Here is a 15,841-nt window from a genome sequence, read left to right on the forward strand (position 1 = left end):
AACCACTCCAATAGGCCATGCATTATGAACAGGTGCTCGATCTGTAGAAAGATGCAGTCACTCTCCCCGAATTGCTTAAAACATCAATGTAGGCCTGTACTGTTATAGTGCCACGCAAAGCAAGGGGTGCAAGATCCCTCCATGAAAAACACGACCACACCATAACACCACCGCTTTCGAATTTTACTGTTGGCACTACACACACTGGCAGGTGACATACACCGGGCATTTGCCATACCCTCACCCTGCCATCGGATCGCCACATTGTGTACTGTGATTCGTTACTCCACACAACATTTTTCCCCTGTTCAGTTGTCCAGTGTTTATGCTCCTTACACCAAGCGAGGTGTCATTTGACATTTACCGGTGTGGTGTGTGGCTTATGAGCAGCTGCTAGACTATGAAATCGAAGTTTCCTCACCTCACACCTAACTGTCATAGTACTTGCAGTGGATCCGAATGCAGTTTTGAATTCCTGTGCGAGGGTCTGGATAGACGTCTGCCTATTACACATTATGAACCTCTTCAACTGTCGGTGTCTGTCAGTCAGCAGACGAGGTCGGCCTGTACGCTTTTGTGCTGTACGTGTCCCTTCATGTTTCCACTTCACTATCACATCTTAAACAGTGGACCTAGGGATGTTCAGGAGTCTGAAAATCTCACAAACAGATGTGTGGCACAAGTGACACCCAATCACCTGACGACGTTCAAAGTCCTTGAGTTCCGTGGTGCATCTTATTCTGCTCTCTCACAATGTCTAATGACCACTGAGGTTGGTGATATGGAGCTCCTGGCTGTAGGTCGCAGCACAATGCATCTAATATGTAAAATGTATGTTTTTGACAGTGTCCGGATACTTTTTGATCACATAGTGTAAAGGCAAAGGTTCAATAAATAGTTGTATACGTTGCCAATGGTCTTTCAGCCTGGATGTTTTGGACTCCTTACAGAAACAATTTATAAAGCTGAGTTCAGTCTGTTTGGTACTGTCATTGTGTTGGCTTGTATCATCTTTGCTGAAACTGTAACTAAGCCTGGTTGAGTGTATGTGGCACTCTGTATTTGGAACTTTTCGATGATTTTTTGGTTTAATGGCTACTATTGTTGAAAATGAGAACTAACACAAATAAGTAGGACAAAACAAATAACAGCAAGTAAAAAACTTCCCAAGTTTTCATCTTGAAAAGCCAAGTTGGTGAATTGTCACAGGAAAGTTCTGTATATTTTTCCTGAGATATCGGTGAGAGATGTTTCACATGTCCCATTTCTGTGGGGAAAGGATTCTTAGTCCAGTCTAACAGATTGTCTTTTTCTAGTATGGAACACTTCAGAATTTTTTTTACAGGCATACCAAACGATCAATTATGATGATATAATTAAATCATATTTATTATCAATAATAAAGTGGAGAAGTTGGGTCATGGATAGGGATAGCAAAAAAGAATGTCAAACAAATAAGCTTTCAGCCAAAGAGGCCTTTTTCAGAATGTGCGCGCACACACACACACACACACACACACACACACACACACACACACACACACACACACACAATATCCATGGTGAAGTTTCCATTTTTTCATAGTCAATGATGTAGTTTTCTGCTCTTTGGTATATGTCAAACAAGGTTTTTTTCCTCTCCTTATGTGTCTAAATCTTTAATTTATTAATAAAAGTCTGAATGTGAAGCTTGTGTGTACTCTTAGAGTACTCATTCAGTTTCACAAATAGATCTAGCAGTAGGATCTGAACAGACAATTTTCATTGTGAAAGAAGTTGACATATTTAAAATTATTTTGAGATAAAAAAAGAATATACTTCAGCACAACTCAGCCACAAGCATGATTTTTGGAACCTTAGGGCAGTTCATATGCCATCAGTCAAACACTAGCCAAATGTCACAAGAAACAAATATGCATGCTTATCATTTCTGATGACTGGGACTACTTGCAATAAACTACAAAAACTATAATCAAGTACCTACAGTTCTTTATATTTTACAGCACAGCTAACGATGTTAATGCTGTTGCTGAAATTGAAGGATAAGATGCAAAAATAATGAAAAATAGTTTTTTCCATTAATTATGTGACCCACAAATATGTTCACATGTCCTCTAGTGGGGGTTGCGACCACTATTTGAGAAGCTCCAATTTAAACAGTTGGATCACTTTTTTTAATGTAAATTCAAATGATACCTATTACTTGAAAACTGATGCTTGTTCGGTATGCTTAACTGTTTATGTGTGATCATTTTTGGTTATAGCTATTATCAGATTTTTTGGCAATGTCATGAATATTTTGTATTTGAATGGAATTAACTTATATTTTATTTATTTTCAAGATTTCAACAAATTTTTACATGTAAATATGCAAGTTTCAAATTTGAATAAAGTATCTTTAGTAGTTTCCTGGGAAAAGGTTAGTGTGCAGGAATATGTAAATTGTGGGGAAAGAGATGTGCATTTAGATAACTGCATTTCTAATTATTTTTGACCCTATCCATTTGATTCATCATCTTTATCACCTTTCGCCTTGGTGCCTCTTTGTTTCTTGCCTTTTTTCTGATTCCATTGCAATGTCAGCATTTTCAATTCTCTTATAGTCTGTATATCAGAAAGTGGAAAGCATAATTACACACAGTTTGAATGCCAACATTTCAATAAGTCTCTTTCTGCAGATACTCCTATTGTTGAAAACGAACACTACATCATATGCAGCAGTTTTGACTACCAAGGCTGATGCAGAAGTTATTGGGACAACATTACGATATGAGGCTCAGCAAACATTGTGTGTGAATTCTAGGTTATGCCATATGCGCACTTCTGCAACATGTCAGACATAGCTTAAAAGTCTGTATATTGGCTTTATGGTTTCAGTTACTGCCATGGGAAAGTTGTTTGTGTTTTCCTCTTTATCCCTCTCTTATCCACACGATGTGGACCAGATTACACTTGCTTGAAATTTTGTAGTGAAACCCAACAATTATTAAGTTTTAAATGTAAATCAGGGATTGTTCAGCTGTAATATTTGGTGAGATTATTCCTAATAAAGCATACTATAAAATTTGTAAATAAAAACATGATTATTTAAACAATTTTTGTGGCAGCCCTTTCTTAATGTTCTTAAAACTGGCACTAACACAACCTATGCCAGGAACATTCTTCCCAGATTAACACAACTGCATCATCCCCCTACAAAAACTTGTTAATTTTAAACATAACCAGGGAGAATAATGTCACAAAGTGTTAGAAAGAGCACAGATTAATAGCACTGAAGCACTATTGTTGCCTACCAACTGAATGATTGGGACGTACTAGTTGTTTGAGTGACATCATTAACTTCTTTACAGTGAACTTCACCAAAATCTACCATAATCATCTTCCATCATTGAATGATCCCAAAATCAGACCACTATCAACGCCCTTCCATCTACTACTATGTACAGCAATGAGACACAAATTTCAGTATTATACCCAGTAATTACATTATTTTGTTTTACAGTGTCATAATCAACACATTACAAAATTCCCCACTCTAAAAAGGAGGGAGAGAGGCAGTTCTGTAACTCATTGTTAATTATGGCACTATGCAGAATAAAACAGTTTAATCCCATGTTCCGCAAATGTAGTTGGACTAATTTCATTATGTCGAGATAGTTGGTATCAAGTGCAGGTGTAATCCCTTTGTAGTCTGAAGTGCTAAATGTTGTCTACTTTTGGGATTTAAGTAAGAATTCTTAGAGCTTCATTAAAAGAAAAAGCTTTGAAACTTCGTTTAAGACTGAAATTGTGTACTGGGCCTGTACTCAACCAGGTGAGTCCCAGAACAGTATACAATTTTAATCTGTCACAAAGTTTCACATCAGCACAGATCCGACTGCTAAGTGAAAATTAATTCTGAAAAGCCGGCCAGTGTGGCTGAGCGGTTCTAGGCGCTTCAGTGTGGAACCACGCGACCGCTACAATCGCAGGTTTGAATCCTGCCTCGGGCATGGATGTTTGTGAGGTGCTTAGGTTAGTTAGGCTTAAGTAGTTCTAAGTTCTAGGGGACTGATGACCTTAGATTTTAAGTCCCATAGTGCTCAGAGCCATTTGAACCATTTGAGCAAATTCTGAAAACAAAAGAGTAATTAAAAAGACAATCACAAATTTTTAAAAATATAAAATTCAGGATCCACACTTAAAAGATTAGTCCCTCAGATAATTTATAAAAGCCTGAAATTAGGCAAATTGTGAGTATTTTCAACATAAATTCTATTCACCACCAGTGCTTAGCAGAATATACCTGTAATAGTGACAAAAAAGGAAACACTTGTTTGATGTTGCAGATTATTAAAATGTAATGGAGTTGAGCTCTGCCTACATCTATGTAATTCAGAGGTAATGAAACTGTCTGCGTAAAGTTTGAATTAGTCTATTTTTTGTCAGGCTTAATAAAGTTCTCCGATTTTGTGATGATGCTTTCTGACTTGACAGCTTGGGAAGGACCAGAAAGTAGTATGCTCAATGGACACAATTTAAGAGGTGGCTTGCTACTACCTGAGGAGGTGTGTGTGTGTGTGTGTGTGTGTGTGTGTGTGTGAGAGAGAGAGAGAGAGAGAGAGAGAGAGAACAAGAACAAAAACAAAAACAACTAGCAAGTTAGTTGTCCATCACACTCATGGGCTAGTCTTACTACAGAAACAGCTGTTAATGCAACACATGCATGTCACCTTGCCTGCCAGTGTGCTGTGTAGAGCAATAATCACATGTTGGTTTTCTTTATCCATCTGCAGACAATAAATATTGCATAGATGTTGTCCAAAAGTACATGTAAATTTGTGAGAAACCATTTCAAGGAAGTGTAACATACAAATGTGTAAATAAAAAACTAACAAAAGTACAAGGCCATACAGTACATAGTAACACAGAATAATACAAGACCATACTATACATAGTAGTAAAACTGTATAGACACATATGCTTATGGTATTGTAATTGCAGAGTCTGTTTTCCATAGGGCTTTACTTTTGTCATTCCCTTTACATCCAGCTATGCATTAAGTATGCAAATACTTTCAAGGCAAATGACGGTATTTTCAGTTTTACCTTAATATAAAAATGGTCAGAAAATATTTATTAGCCTACAGTGTCATTTGAGTAAATACGTTGTTTGAGTAGGAAATTAAATTCTGCTTTAATTTTTTTCTGTTTTCTAACTTCCTGAATTTGACTGGCAGTCTGTTGTAAAGTTTTGTCCCAATATGGCTAATGTGGTTTTGAGTGCTTGTTCTTTTTGTTCGCTGTGTATGGAGTGTTGTTGTGTTTTGAGTATTGTAGTTATGGAAGTTGGCATTTGTTTGAAAATCTACAAGGAAAACACACGTGCACCATACAAAATATGGTTAGTATTTTAAGCTTTTCGAATGTGGGTTTTCAGTTTGTCTGTGGATGGCTGTGTGTTACTATTTGGATACCCTCTTCTGTAACAAAAAATTGTTTTAGGTGGCAAGTGGTGACACCCCAAAGTAGTATTCTGTATGTTGCAAGAGACTGAAAACGGGCAAAATATGCCATCCTAGCACCCTCTGAGATACAAACATTGTCAATAATTCTATGAGCAAAATGGACAGAATTAAATTTCTGTGAAAGTTTTGTTACATGATCATTAAAATTTGTTTCCATCAATATGAATACCTAACAATTTTGTAGATGTCAGTCTGTCTACAGCTTTGTCACCCAACAGCAGATCAAGAATTACATTTTGGTTTATTTTCCCAAACTGCATATAATGTCAACCTGTTGGCATTGAATCAAGAGTGAACATTCATTAGGACTTGATTAGTAGTAGTTTGTAGCAGTTGCTTTGGTGCACTTATCACTCTAGTATCATATGTGAATAGTATGGTAGTGGTATGGATGTCAAACTTATATGGACAAGAAACGGTATGGGACCTAGACTACTGCCTTTTGGTATTCCTTTTTTCACTTTTTTGCATCTGACTTTTTTTAGTAAGTTGAAATCAGTCCTACAGCCTATGTTCTGTTTCGTAGGCATGATTCGAAACAAATTTTCTCTTTCCCATGAATACCTAACACATCTGATTTTTTTCTAAAATAATGCTATGATTGATATTATCAGATGCTTTGTAGTAATCTAAATTTACTCCTGTTACAACATTGTCTTTTTCTAAGTTTTTCATTATTTGTTCAGTGCATCACATTACTGCTGTTTCAGTAAATTTTACCTGCCTGGAAAATATATTGATTTGTGTTCAGCAATTTATGATAATTTAGATATTTGTTGATTCTTTGCTTCATCAATTTTTCTAATACTGGCTGATAAGTTTTCTGTCTTATACTTGTCTCTGTTTTTAAATAAATGGCTTTACTTTTGATATTTTCAGCCTTTCTGGAAACACTCCTGCACTTAAATGATAAGTTTGCTATGTATGCCAAGGGCCTTGCAGTCTGTGGAGCTGTGGTTATTACGATAGACACCAGGACTTCATGTGCTCCTGCCAACATTTTAGGTTTCCAGTTATCACTTGTAACACTTCATGTTTTGTTTTTTGGCTCTAATCTTTTGCTACAAGCAGCATTTTAAAATTGCTTCTGGATTTGGTCTTGAACATTAAATACGACAACCAGATCATTTGTATCATGATTTTAACACAGCTCGGCAACCGGAAGATATTCTAAAAACAATAAACTTGTAATAATACAGCTAAGGTGGTTTTCATTAATCATTAAAATTAGTTAGTAAATTGTTTAAGGTGGTTACCATGGTTGTTTCTTTATAAAGGGTGTGGCTAGATAGCTTCCCCATCCTTGTCCTTCCTCTACCTCATATTAGTCCTATCTGAGCTTGTTCTCCTTTTTTTTAATAAACTTACCATTGGTGGAAAATATAACCCTAATCTTCCTTTCTTTCTTGTTGCCAGAGCTGTGTAACATTTTTCACTATAGCAGAATTGTGTTGTGCCCAGCACAGTAACTGGACGTGCACTAGTGTCTTTCAATTTTTCACAATCTTTTGTTTTGTCTGTATTTTCTGAAGGTACTTATTCATTTGCTTAGACAGAAACTAAAAGGACTTAACAACTTTGGAATGATGTGCAAATTGATTGAGATAACTTACAGACTCAGTAGATAAGTCATTTTGTAGCAGATAATCTCAGATTTGATTTGCGTAGTGGATCAGTACCCCATTTCGCCACGAGCAGCACCAGTGTAGCACACATTTAAATGGCTACTTTCACTCATGTGGAATGTGCACACGGTGTGTTGTAGTTTCATGAAAACTTTTTAATTCCACAGATCAATTAACATGACAGTGATGGAATGGTTTACTACCAGCAATATGCTGCACCACCTGATTTCCTCAAGGTTTCCTCGATAACTGCTTCCCAAGTATGTGCATTGGCCATGAAGGGCCAGTTGCAAGGCCACCTTGCTGCCCAGACTAGACACCACTGGATTTCTTTCTGTGGGGTTTCATTAAAAACCGTGTGTATGTTCCTCCCCTACCAAACCATTTAGCAGAACTGAAAAACTGAACCTATGTTTCCATTGCCTTATTCACTGTAACAAATGTGGGAAGAAATTGATTACTGGTGGGATGGTTTTGCATCACAAATGGTAGCCACATCTAACCAAAATGACAATTGACACATTATGTGAGACTTGAGGCTGTTTGCTACAAAATAACTCACCTACTGATCTGCAGTTTACCTCTATAAATATCTATAGCATCCCAAAATTGTAAAGTCCTTTATGACTCACTCTTTATGTAAGAGGCATTCAAATGAAACCCAGCCACTAGTGTAAAGTATTGATAATGATTTTATTAACTCAAAAATGTAGTTATACACACAGTACACATACTCAAAAATAGTCGCCAAAGCTGTTGGCACATTTATCCCAATGTGACACTAGCCAGTCGATTCGATCCTTGAAGAAGCTAGTAGACTGCTGTCAGATCCAAGCCTGGATCCAGTCATACACTTCGTCAACCGTTGCGAATCGATGTCTGCGAATAGATTTTTTAGAGGTCCAAACACATGAAAGTCACATGGTGAATGGTCGGGATTGTACAGTGGATGTTCCAGCAGTTTCCCACCGAAACTGCTGCAATGTCGTCTTCACCGCATTGGCTGTGTGTGGCTGGGCGTTATCCTGTAGCAGGATAACGCCATTGGACAACATGTCTTGGTGTTTCAACTTGATGGCTTGTCTAAGGTTCTATAAAGTGGCTTGATCATGCTGGGCATTGATGGTGTTCCCTGTTCCAGGAACTTGACAAGCAGTGAGTCCTTGTGGTCAAAAAAGGATATCATGACCTTACCAGAACTAGGGTGCATGTCCTTGGAATTTTTTTAGAAAAGGTGATGAAGTCGCATGTTTCCATTGCTTGGTCTTACACTTGCTTTCCAGTTCAAAATGGTGACACCATGCTCGTTATCTGTGATAATATGCGACAGAAAGCTGTATTCCTCCTCATGATAATGTTTCAGATGACTCAAAGACAGTGCCATTTGAATATTTTGCTGTTCAGCCATCTGTTGGTGGGGAACCCATTCCTCACAGAGTTTTCAAAATTTCAAGTGTTGGGCGGCACCCTTGCTTATACCCAGTAACTGATGGATCTCGTCCACGGTGATTCTGTGGTTGTCCAAGACTAAAACGTTCACTTCCATCACAATTTCTGGTGTGATGACACAATGATCCTGTCCAGGATGACCGTCGTCTTCCAGTGACTCGGTAATTCCACAACACTTGAACGACTCGGACTGTACTCACTGTACACAGCCTTCATCTGTTGATACATTTCACGGCCTTTAACTCCCTCCACCACCAAAAATCGAATCACTCCTTATTGTTCCTGCTTACTCGCCCTCATGTTCGGTAGTGGACGATAACTTGTGTGCCCACCTTCTCTTTTGCGTGAAACCACACTAGTGCTATACAACATCAGACGGTGCACACGCGTCAGTCTCTCTACCTATAGATGGCACCCCCATACCTGCAGTTACGTGGTGCCACCTTACGTGTAAGGCAAAGGTAGACGCACTGACCAGGTTTCATTTGAGTGAACCTTATATACATAAGCTTTCTGAATAGTTCTGTATGAGTGGCTGACTAATTTGTTGTTCCTCTTACTGGACTGCTGACTGCAGTTCTTTATATTTGATTTATGTTAGCTGTTGAATGCTTGTTTAGATGAATCTGGATGTACAGTGGAGGTAGAAGATGGAGATTTAATTTTGGCTGTATGGCTATATGTGATTTTGATATATAATTACTCTGTTAATGTTGACATCTGATATGAAACAACTTATTGTGAATTTTTATATTTGAAGAGAACACACTGAAAATGAAAATGCAATGTTAAGTGCATCATAACCCCCCCCCCCCCCCCTTTCCTCCTCTTAGTGCTGTTATGTGCCTGTAACCACTACAGTATCCAATTGTTACTTTCCCTAATTACGTTCAATTCCTGGCAACTCAAGCAGTTCATCAACTCTGCTCTTCATTCAGAACAAACTAGTGTCTCAAATAAGTTTGACCGCAAATGTTTCCTTTAGTAGCAAAATTTTAAATTAATGTATCTTTCTTTGCAGCAGATGGTGTTACTGAGCACCTTTGTATTTGCATTTAATGGGGTAAGTGTTACAGGCGGAGTACTTTTGTATGGTCATCTGTACATCTTGAAACTCTTTAGTGTTTTTCTGTTGTTGTTTTGTTTGCATATGTCTCAACAACAGAGAACAATGCATAGACTTCACATCGTCAATAAAAATTATTCATGCCTCTGAATTGGCTGTGTTGTAAGTTTGCCAAGGGAAAATGTACCTCACTGTTGACTACAATTTAGTATATGTTTCTGTACCTCTCTTCATTTTATAATTAGGGGAGAGCATAACTTTTGTAGCAACATGCAGTTAAAATTCTGTAGTTCATTTTTCTCACTTTTCAGATTTTAGTATATCTGTTCACATTTGTGAGTAGTGTCCTGTGACTAATCGCTTTACTATTTTTCCTGTTTCTTCACAGAAAGCATCACGATGTTCGGAAAGCACCAGAAGATGGCTTTCCTCATGAGAACAACATGATTGAGGTTGAGGCAGATAGTCAGTGTAGTCTTGCAAATGGAAATAGGGAACTTTGTGTAAAAGAGGAAAATGTCTCTTGGCCCTGTTCATCAGATGATGTTCTCAAAAATGTGGAAATTGACCCCCCAATTGCCACACCACCACATTCGCAACAAGAGGAACAGCCACAGCAGCTACAGCAAGAGCAGCATCAGGCGCAACAGCAGCCTCACATTCAACGTGTTGCAATCAGGATTAAGATGTGTGGTGATTGCAATTCACGTCATTTGTTAGAAGCTTGTCCTCTTCGCAGTCCACAAACAATTGTGAGTGATTCTGTAATATACAAGCAATGGTTTGACCATCGTGAGCAGAGTGAAAGAACTAGTGCTGTAATAGTGAGTAACCCTTGTGATGGAGAGGAACGTAAACCGACTATACTCGAAGGACGGTCTGGTCATCAGAGTTATGCCGAAGCATCGTTACCTGTCAGTTTGACTCTGAAAATATGTAATGCTGAACATGGACTAAGTGTTGTAGCATTGACCCATATCCAGCCATTTACTCAGTTTGGACCCCTTGTTGGACAAGCCATCAGAGAAATGGACATTCCTGATGACTTTAATATGAAGGACATATGGGAGGTAAGTCTTCATTGCAAAACTCTTGCCATTGTGTGGATTATGAAAGTATTTTATTAATACAGATTGTTATTTAGTCCATAGATTATTTTGCTGTTAATGCCTGATTATGTATGTTTGTACAGCTAATTTATACTTTTATAATTTCAGTGATGAATTTTTATAACTTGTTAAATGAAACTACCATCATAGGGCCTTCCTGGTATGTATTGGATATCTGTTTGATTCTTGCAGGCTAAAACTCTTTTCCAAAAGTGAATTCTTACCAACGTATTGCTCCAAATGTGTTAGGTTTTTATTTTCTACACTGTAACACTCCCTTGAACACTGTATCATTGTTTTCTGGTCCCAAAGTTTTATGACATCATCATCATCCTTGAACCAATTCATTACTTTTGTATTTCAAAGCTATGAAAGACGGTTTACGACTGCCTGACTGGCTCAAATTCATCTCTTCTGCTAAAGAAAAATATCTTCATACTAATTATCAGTATGTATAATTGCTCTGTTTCCAGTATAATAATTTTTGCTGACAGTATGAATGGAGCATTTACTTATGCATCTTTGCATGTGTGTTTGTGTGTAAACTGTGTGTCAGTGGTTACCTTTACTCGTTCCATTTTTATAAATATTTATACTAAAAGAACAAGATATTTGTAGTTGTGTCAGTTCTCCATTATGTGTAATCATTGAGGCTTAAGGCAAGTCATGTTCACAGTTCAGTCTCCCTGAGCAAAATCTCAGAACTACAGTAACATGCAACTCTTATAAACAGAAATTAACAAAATTATGTTCTATTTTCCCGGCATTCATTCGGGCAGTGCAGTGGTAGTGTATTCTGTTGGGATATTTGTGTTGTCCTGGTGGTGCATGGGTGGTATAAGGTTTACATTTCACAAAGAAACAGTCTTGGCCTCTGATGTACCAGATGGCTTGAAAGAAGCTTTTTTGAGGTTTTGATGATCCCCTCCTTAAATTTTTACTTGTTTTATTTCTTAAAATTCCTAACCATATTCTGGATTTTACTTAGAGGTAATAGGTTCATTTTATAAACTCTTGGCACTGTAATACTGTTTAGTGAGGACAACCACCTGGGCAGTCCCTGCCTGGACATTTGACTAGGGGACTATTTTACCTCCACAATATTTTACCAAAGAGGATGCCATCATTAAACCATGTAGTAGAGCTGCATGTCCTTGGAAAAAATAACAGCTGTAGTCTTCCATTGGTTTCAGCCATTCACAGTTTCAGGCCCTATTGATTGATGTTAAAACACCAGATTGACCATGAAAAACAAGACTGATACTCTGCTGACTCCACTGTGGAATGTTACATCCCTTAATGTGGCAGGTGGATTAGAGAATTTAAAAAGGTAAATGTAGTGGAAATGAGTGAAATGTGGTGGCAGGAGGAACAGTCCCAGTCAGGTCAGTGCAGGGTTATCAACACAGTCAGATAGGGGTAATGTAGAAATGGGTCTAACAATGAATAAGAAAATAGGAATATGTGTAAGCTGCAGTATAGCAAACATATGTTGTAGCGAAGATACACACAAAGCTAAGACCCAACACAGCCATACAAGTATATATGCCAACTAGCTCTGCAGATGATAAAGAGATGTTTGTGATAGATCCATTACAGGGAGATTGCCATCTTCAGATGATGTCCGTGTATCATAAGTGGTCGCTGCCACTCTGTTTGCTTTACAGCATGGTGTAGATATAGGACTTTTTTGTTATAAGCTATTTTCATGGTTTGCTGCTGTTAATCATCGTTTCTCATAATTATCACAATTTGACTTTTATTGTCGGATTTGGCAGTCGTGCCAGTTGGCCAAAGGTGTCATACAATCTGCCCTACTGCAGATAATATAGTCCACCTGGAGTCTGTTATTTGAACAACTTTCACCCAATGTCAACACCTTGTTGCAATCTTCTTTGATCTGCATAAATCTTATGATACCATTTCATGGCACCACAGCCTCACCATCTTACATGAGTGATGCCTCCACGACCCACTCCCGATTTTTATCTGGGACTTTCTTTCACATTGTGTTTCACTTAGCACCTCCTATCTGCCAGAGACTGGGGTGCTGCAGGATTTTGTTTTGAGCGTCCCTCTTTTTTTAATGGCTATCATTGGTCTGGTGGTGGCTGTGGAGCCTGTGATTTCATCCTCTTTGTATGCTGCTGATTTTTGCTTTACTTCTGTTCATCTGTGATGGATGTTGCTGAATGCAGACTGCAGGGAGCATAACACTGAGTGCAGTCTTGGGCTCTCACTCTTGGCTTCCATTTTCAGCTGCCAAGACATGTGTTAAGCATTTCTTTTGCTGCCATACAGTCTATCCCCTTCCGGATCTTTACCTTTATGGCCAGTCCCTCAATGTTGTGGACTCTCATGGTGATTCCTGGTTGACATGGACTCCCTATCTTCGTCAACTAAAGTGAACATGTTGGTCACACCTCAGTGCTCTTTGATTCCTCTGCTATACCAACTGGGTTGTGGACTGCTCTGCCCTGCTGCAGCTCTACAAAGCATTAGTCCAGTTCCATCTAAATTATGGGAGTCTCGCAAATGACTTAACATGACCTTCGATGTTAAGAGCTGTGTGACCCAATACGCCATTGTGGGATATGGCTGGCAGCTGGCACCATTTGGACTAGTCCTGTGATCAGCCTCCTAGAGGTGGCGCGGGTTCCACTGTTGCGGGTCATGCAGAAACAACAGGGGATTGCGTATATGTTAGGCATCCACTGTTCCCCACAGTACCCGATCTACTGTCTCTTCCTACCAGAAACAGGGAGCGACCTCCCGCATTTGCGGCCCACATCTGGGGTTACAAATGCTATCCACATCTGGTCCCTTTTTTTTTCTGAACTCCAGCTTCCCTCTATATCACCTCTTCACTGGGCCTGCTCCCACAAACTTCTGTGGTGTATCCCCTGTACACAGCTCTGTCTTGACTTGTCACAAGGTCCAGTAGCCTCGTCTCAGCCTAATGACCTCAGTCGCCAATTCTTCTCCATCCTCGGCAGGTTTCAGGGTTCAGAAGTAGTCTATACTGATGGCCCGGTGGTTGGCACTTACATCCATGCAGGATGTAATGAACTTCGGTACTTGCTGGATGGCTGCAGTGTTTTCACTGCAGAGTTGCTAGCCACCTCTTTTGCTATTCAGTATATTCGCTCCTGCACCAATGAGTGCTTCCTCATCTATAGTGACTCTTAGCAGTCCACACACTCCTGACCAGTATTACCCTCACTATCCCTTGGTCTTGATCATCCAGGATTCCCTTTTTGCCCTCAAACAGTGTGGATGCTTGGGGTCTTTGTCTGTCCCGTGGGTCACATTAGGATCCCTAGGAATGAGCTCGCTGACAAGCTGGCCAAATTGGCTACTGGCAAGCCGCCTCCTTGAGATCAGCATTCTGGAACCGGACCTTCAGTTGATATTATGCCATCAATTTCTAAGGATTTGGAATATGGATTGTCTTACCCTGACTGCTGAACACACTATGGCTGGTAAAGGAGACCACAAATTTGTGGAGATCCTCCATTCACGACTTTATCATCCTTTGCTGGCTCCACATTGGTCAACTTGGCTGACTCACAGTCATCTCCTTCTTCATGAGTGTGTGTCCCACTGTTGTCGAGGTGCCTGTTTGACAATGATCCACATTTTACTGGACTGTCCCAACATAGCCACCCAGTGGCAGACTCTTAATGTTCCTGATTTGCTACTCCTGGTGTTAACAGATGAAGCTTTTGTAGCTGATCTGGTTTTATGGTTTATTCATGAAAGGAGCTTTTATCACTCACTCTAAGTAAGGGCGCTTCAGCCTTGTCGACCCATAGAGGGGTTGGCAGGATGCCCTGTTGCTTTCTCTGACCAGTGGCTGCTGGGTTTGATGGTCTGCCCCAGCACTCACTCTAACCTTCCTTTTGCTCTTCTTTCCTTCTCCTCATGCGTTCTGTTTGACTTGATGTTCTTCCAGTGTGTTTCTCTCACCCTATGCATGTTGCTAGTCTTGTCTGGGAGGCGTGCCTATGGTAAGTAACCGATGGAGGGGGGGAGGGGGGTGGTATGTCCCCAATTTTACTGTCTACCTTTGGAGATCTGCAGCTGCTCCCTGGACAGGGCACTTTGCTTGCCTTTATTCCTTTTCTTCTTCCATGTTCTTTTCTCTAGGCATTGGGTAGACTGTGGAGTTTTCTTTCCTTGGGTTTCATGCTCTAGGCCCTTCCTGAGATATCTGAAACAGTTGACCACGTGCACACTTCCTTGCACAATCTATCTTGACTGTGGTTACTACACGTCAGGACCACCTGTGAATCTTTTGCACCCTATTCGCTATATTGTATGCTGCTGGCCTAATGTGCTTCTTAGACAATGCCAGTTTTCCCAGGAACATATGGAATACCTCACCACCAAAACTTACAGGAGCTGCAGGCTTTTTTGGGAAATGTGAATTATTAATCAGAGTTACTGATGATTTTCACGGGTTTGCAGCCGGGTTCCATCATCCTGACGACAACACGATATTTTGGCGGACCATCTGGCCACCATCTTTAGGTGAGATTGAGTGCACAATCACACTGGAACTGAAGAGACCTCAGATTCCGCAGCTCCTTTATACCGCGGGCACTGGCCGTTGCGCATGCGGGGGCAACAGAAGAGCTGCCCTCTGTGAGGCGAAGAGTTGCAGCGGCGTCAGCAGTGAAGACTGTCAAAAGTGAGGAATCGCAAAATTAAAATGTAGCCGGATGGAAACCACACCATTTTTGTTTTATCTGTGATAAAATAAAATATGTCTTAGTACATAAGAAAGAAAAATGGGACTTTGGGACACAGTGTATACCGAAAACCTACGCATATGGACCGCAACTTCCATTCCACAAGTTGTCATCCACAACATCAATGCTTGGGAGTGTTACGCACACTGGTCAAGAGGGCTTATGCTGTTTCGGATTCCGATGACTTGAAACAGGAGTTGGATCACCTTAAAGTTGTTTTCAGCAGAATGGGTATTCTGATCACCAAATTGCTTGTGCTTTTCAATTTGGACCCCCACGAGAACCCACAGTGTACACTTCCAAATCAGTTGCTTTTTTACCCTTCGTGGGAA

The 15,841-nt window shown here is 39.7% G+C and overlaps 1 protein-coding gene across 3 annotated transcripts in view; it reads left to right on the top strand.

Annotated features, from left to right (window-relative positions):
- LOC126353941 (uncharacterized) overlaps positions 1-15,841 on the top strand; it is a 155,561-nt gene that overhangs the window by 41,090 nt on the left and 98,630 nt on the right. For all 3 annotated transcript variants that reach the window (XM_050003219.1, XM_050003220.1, XM_050003222.1), the window contains one exon: positions 10,035-10,716. In XM_050003219.1, coding sequence (XP_049859176.1) covers positions 10,035-10,716 — 682 coding nt within the window. The remainder of the gene's footprint in view (positions 1-10,034; positions 10,717-15,841) is intronic.

Source organism: Schistocerca gregaria, chromosome 3 (assembly GCF_023897955.1).
Source record: "Schistocerca gregaria isolate iqSchGreg1 chromosome 3, iqSchGreg1.2, whole genome shotgun sequence".
NCBI classification, from domain to species: Eukaryota; Metazoa; Arthropoda; class Insecta; order Orthoptera; family Acrididae; genus Schistocerca; species Schistocerca gregaria.